The following is a 5,530-nucleotide window of genomic DNA, read 5'->3' as shown; positions in this document are numbered from 1 at the left end:
CCGATGATCCAGTTTCTCTGCCGGCATCTCCCAACAGCACCGAGCAATACGTAATGTGTTTCTTCTTCTTTTTTTTTTTTTCCAATCAGTCTCACCATAGACAAACAAATATGAACACCAGGCACCGGTTGCAGCTCAGGTTGGTCCTGTGGGGCCTATGGCAATGCTGCATCCCTGCATTCCACTTGCAGCATCGTTCGAACCAGCCCTTCTCTCTCCACTTCACCTTCCTGCCTGGCTTCACTTGATGTATCTGTCACTTTCTTTTACCGATTTACCAAAATGCAGAAATCCCCTGTGAAATGTTGTGAAGGGCACAAGCTCTGATGGCCTGGAAACCACTGAGTTATTGCAGCAATTGTGCATGAGAGCTGAGATACACAGCTAGAGGTTGGGGCAGAGAAGGGGGGCAGCTGGCTGGAGGAGATGGGGCAAGTGGTGAGCAGCAGCAGGGAAGGAAGGGATGATGGAGCCAGGATTACTGGCCTGACTCTCCCAGGTCCAGCCTCACATGGAGCCTCAGCTTCCCTCTGGGAATGAAACAGCAGGAGAAAGAGAAGTGCAAGAGGAGGAAAACAGAAAGGGAAACAGCTAGAAAGGAACACAGAGCAGAGAAGGGAACACGGGCCAAATAGGAAAAAGCTAGAGGAAAAAGAGAGGGAGAAGACCCATTTGTACTAGGCTGCAGGCCTGAGAGTGTGCAATTAAAAATATGTCCCATTATTTATTAATAGCAGCTTTGTTGCTAATGAGAAGGGAGGAAGAGGCAAGGGATGGGGCAGAGAGCCTTGTCAGCATCTTCCTCCTGCCTGCAATCAATCTGGCCCCCAAAGTCCTCACTCTCTGCCAGGGAGACCATCCCTGGGATGATCTTGTTTATCTGCTTCCCAGCCCCCTTAGCCCATAACTCAGGCAGGAGTAAGCCAGCAGCCAACCCAGCCTGCCCATCCCCGCCGCAGGAAAGGAAGGGCTGAGCCAGCTGGGAGTGACTGAGATCCTCCAAACCAGGGGAGCCCCTCTAGGGAGGGCAGGATGCACCTGGTCAGGGAGAGGGGCTTAACCGTGCGGCCGGCGGTGCTCCTGGGAGCGCCCTGGCACTCACCACCATCCCGTTGATGGAGACCCAGCAGTTCTGGGGGAAATCCTGCAGCATGGGCACCAGGAACTGGAGGCAGCCATCCCAGTGGCACAGCAGCAGCATCATGCCGATGAGGTTGATGATCCTCATCACCGCGCTGGCCAGGTCATAGGTCATGTGGAAAATCTGCAAGGGAGTCAGGGCAGGAGCGCTTCAGCAGGGGACCCCGCACAGCCTGGCCCTGTCCCGCTCCAGGGCACCCAAGCCACAGCCGGCACCTGACTCCGTGGCTGCACCGGGGTGCTCAGAGCAGGTCCAAGGTGGCACCTGGTCAGAGGTAGGACCTGGCACCCACAGCACAGCCAGGGTCCCCCCAGAATTTCCCTGGACAAAACAAGCGCGATAATCCCGGCTGTCACCCATGGAGGAGCCCTGTGGCTTCCTGCAATCGCTTGTCCCAGCCCAAATCTGAACCACTGTCCACAGCCCTGGCACCCCTGGGGTCCCTTGTGGACAGGCAGAGCTGCAGAAGCAGGGGCTGCAGAAGCCCGTGGGCTGCCTGGTGCCAGTGGCACAGCGCGGCACAGCACGGCATGGCACAGCACGGCATGGCACAGTGCTAATGCGCGACAGCAGGGCAGCCCAGCGAAGGCAGCAGCCAAGACCGCCAGCGCCCACCCCAGCCAGGCGGTCTCAGCCCATGGCCTCGCACAGGGAACAGCAGCGGATGCCGGAGCTCGCTGCACCGACTGGGGCCACAGCTCCCTGCTGGGCCAGCAAGCTGGCTGGCCTGGGGGGTGGCACGTGGCGGGGCCGGTGTGCCGCGAGCAGTGCCCAGTGGGACACAGGCAGCGAGGGGCACAGGAGCAGCCCCCCTTCCAGCGCTCTCCAAGTGCAAGGGTTGACTTGCATGGCCTTGGCCGAAATAGCCATTAGCAACTGGCCCCACTTTCTCCCTGAAGTGGCTGCACTCCGCCTGCCTATTTATAGCCTGCCGGGAGCCTTGGAGCATTGCACTGGAAAGTACTAGTGGCTGAGATCCTTGGTCAGGACGAGCCAGGGCCTGGGGCGCTCTTGGCCCCGGTGGAGGGGGAGAGGAGCAGGGGATGGCCCAGGCACAGCCCCGGGTCCCCTCAGATGGAGCCGCTCCAAGGGCCCGCACCGGCACGGCCTTGAGATGACATTGTTAAAAGACCACAACTCCTCCATCCTGGCCATGAGGCTCCCTGCACCAGAGCTGCCCCGGGACTGCTCTGGCTGGAGACCATCCTGATCCGCTCCATGCAGGGCTGGAGCTGCAGCTACGAGAGCAGCGACTTCCAGAAAGGAGCAGACAAAATTCTCCCTGCGGCTGCACCGGGAGATGGTGCTTCCCCGCAGACCAGGGACGCAGCCGCAGCCCTCGGACTGGCATGCAACGGGAGCTGCAAGGATGCAGCGACAGTGCTGCTGGGCCCGGGGCCTGCTGGAGCTGGAGACACGGGGTCTGACCCAGCGTGTTTTAGAGGCATCACGCACAGAGCGCTCGCCCCAGGCTGCCACCTCATCACCCTGCCCTGTCTGGTAATAAAACACCGGCCTCCCCAGCCCTCGGTTGTGGAGGGGCAATGGGAGGCCCACATTTTCACAAGCATCTGCTCATTGCTTCAACCACCCTCTTTGCTCACAGCATGAGCCTGGCAGCTGCAGGCCTCTCGCCCTTCGGCTGCCCCAGCTGTCGCCGATCCGCATGGCAAGGCCTGGCGCTCTCCTGCGTGCAGAGCAAGGTGGGTTATTCCCATGGGAAATCCTCTCCCTGCAGGGCACCAGGTATCTGCTGGGATGGACTCCATCTCCTCCAGCCCAGCGTGTCCAGGAAGATGGAGCCATGGAGAAGCCACAGCACAGAGAGAGACAGCCCTAGCCCTTGTCCCCGGCTGCTGCACCCCACGGCAGCCTGTGCACCGTGCACCCACAGGCTGAGACCAAACCTGCCCTCCCTCCACAAGGCCAAGGCCACAGAAATGGAGCAAGGAAGCCTGGACACAGAAGAGGTGCTTGGGGCTTGCTAAACACCTGAGCTGCAGTTTCCTCTCACGGCTTAGCCATGAACAGGAGCAGAAGGGAGGCATGAATGCCAAGGTCAAGTGACAGAGCTATGTTACATCTTGATTGCACAGGGAGCTGGGGGATTTCCATCTGCAGAGTTGGACCAGGATAGAGTCAGACCGCTGGAGCCTTCCTGCCCTGGTCGCTCCAAGCACCGTCCCCACTTCAGCCGGGGCTGAGGGTGGCGGGAGCTCCGGGCTTGCTCAGGCCAAAGGCAGCCCCTCTGGGCCGAAAGGGCCTCCACAGCAGCCAGCAGTGCCAGCTGAGAGCACAGGGACAACAGCGAGATCCTTCCCCTTCCCTCAGCTGCAGCTGGCAGCGACCCCAACTCAGCACCCAGGCTGCTCGCTGCTCGCAGCAGTGCAGCCGCGGGGCTGCAGACACAAAATCCAGCCCGCAGCCCTCTGGCTTGCTGAGCGGCGAAGTGGCGGTGGGAAAGGAGGGTCTGTCTCCTTCCCTGTGACCTCTGGAGCTGATGTCACCGTGCCCAGACTCTGCACTGCAGATGCCTACAGCACAGCAGGGGCAGCAGAGCCCTCACTCTGCTTGAGCCGGGCGCTTCTGCCTGCACGGCACAGTGGAGATGCCGGCTGGACCTGGGACAAAGTGAGGCAGGCACAGAGAAGGGACAGAAGCCACTCACCGTCCCACCACATGCACACGCACGCACGCACATGCTGCTCCGAACACTGCAGTGAGCACCTGCAAAACCCAATCCATCACTGCTGCCAGGAGACTCCAGCCTACGCATGAGAGCTGCTCAGCAGAGCTGAGCACGCCGCATGCAGACACAGAGGCATGGCCCTGCTCATCCCACACGGCCTGGGTGCGTCAAGCCCGCACAGTGGCCCGTCGGGCCCGGCCTCCCTCTCAGGGACACGCGTGCGCCCTGGCCACGACAGCCCTCCAGGAAGGGAGCTAGCGCAGAGCAGGAACAAGGACTTCGCCGCCGCCCGCCCTGTCTACGGAGCAACCCAGGGACACGGTGCAGTCACTGACATTGCGCAGGGCAGCACATCTGCTGGCACGAGACATACCATCGCATGGGGGTGGCAACACCCTCGTGGCAGCGCAGGTTCCCTGTGCCGGGGCCCAGGCACAATGTAGCCATGGTGCCTGGCAGCCCCAACTGTGCTAGAGCGGGCACAGAGCACCCACACGTGGTGGGTATCATGCTGAGGGCACAGCAGAGGGATCCCCAGAGTCCTTCTTCCCCCAGTGAGGCATACAGCCCGACAGCCAGACTCCCTTGCAAGCAGGGACTAACGCTCTGTAGATGCTGTTCAAACCGCCTGTCATGGGCTCCTCCGGCAGCCCCCGGTGCCCCACAGCCAGCATGGTGCGACTAGAAGCCATTTCCAGCTCCACACTATCTCCCAGACATAGGAGCCAGGTACCAACTCCTTGTCAAAGACATGAAGCCAGAGAGGTCCCAGGAGACCGTCATTAGGGAAGAGACCCCACCGCACAGCCAGATGCTGACGCACCCCAGCCACGATCCTTACCTCCTCCCACTGGTGAATGTAGCGGATGAGCCGGGAGAGGCGGAGAAGCCGCAGGAGGCTGAGGATCTTGGTGAAGCGGACAATGCGGAGGGCACGGGCCGTTTTGTACACCTCTGAGTCTATGCCCTTCTCCACAATGAGGAAGACATAGTCCACTGGGATGGAGGAGACAAAGTCCACCACAAACCAGGTCTTAAGGTACTTCTTTTTGATCCTCTCAGGGTCCAGGATGATCTCTGTGTTGTCCTCAATGACAATCCCCGTCCGGAAGTTCAGCACCAGATCCATGAGGAAGAAGGTGTCGGAGACCACATTGAACACGATCCACGGCGCTGTGGTCTCCTCCTTGAAGAATGTGATGCCCACAGGAATGATGATCAGGTTGCCCACCATGAAGAGCAGCATCGTGAAGTCCCAGTAAAACCTGGAGAACGAGAGGATGGAGGGGGTCACAGACGTCCTATAGCTGCCCCTGCAGTCTGCCAGCCCCCCTGGCACAGCGATGCCCATGCATACCGCCCTGTCCATTGCTACAGAACCAGGGCACCACAGGGCCAGCACCTCTCCATTGCTGTGGCTCCAGCTGGCAGATGCCATGCCCGGACAGACTGGGCACGGAGTTTTCCTCATCGCCTTGACCCCCAGGCACCCCACTCCTTTCCCCAAGAGCACATCCTCTCTGCCAAACCACCCCAGTGGGTCTGATTCTGCAGGCCAGCATGGTCCCACCTGGCTCAGTCAGGGCTGGGTGAGGTGGGGCAGGGGTGCAGGATGAGGCCCAGGGCCTCTGCTCCAGGGGCTGTTTCTGCTGTCCTTGTTTTACTGGGGGTCTGTCTGTGCAAGCACCAAGAACTGGGTG

At 60.5% G+C, this 5,530-nt stretch overlaps 1 protein-coding gene across 1 annotated transcript in view; it reads right to left on the bottom strand.

Moving 5' to 3' along the window:
• The window catches only part of HCN2 (hyperpolarization activated cyclic nucleotide gated potassium and sodium channel 2), a 9,950-nt gene extending 4,420 nt beyond the window's left edge, over positions 1-5,530 (bottom strand). The window contains exons 1-3 of the mRNA XM_085315985.1: positions 5,401-5,530; positions 4,672-5,095; positions 1,103-1,264 (exon numbers count right to left, since the gene is read on the bottom strand). Of these exons, the coding sequence (XP_085172111.1) occupies positions 1,103-1,264; positions 4,672-5,076 (567 nt within the window). The 5' untranslated portion in view covers positions 5,077-5,095; positions 5,401-5,530. The remainder of the gene's footprint in view (positions 1-1,102; positions 1,265-4,671; positions 5,096-5,400) is intronic.

This window comes from Rhea americana, unplaced genomic scaffold (genome assembly GCF_003343005.1).
Source record: "Rhea americana isolate MKP2758 unplaced genomic scaffold, rheAme1 scaffold_446, whole genome shotgun sequence".
NCBI classification, from domain to species: Eukaryota; Metazoa; Chordata; class Aves; order Rheiformes; family Rheidae; genus Rhea; species Rhea americana.
This window is presented reverse-complemented; position numbering and strand designations above follow the sequence as displayed.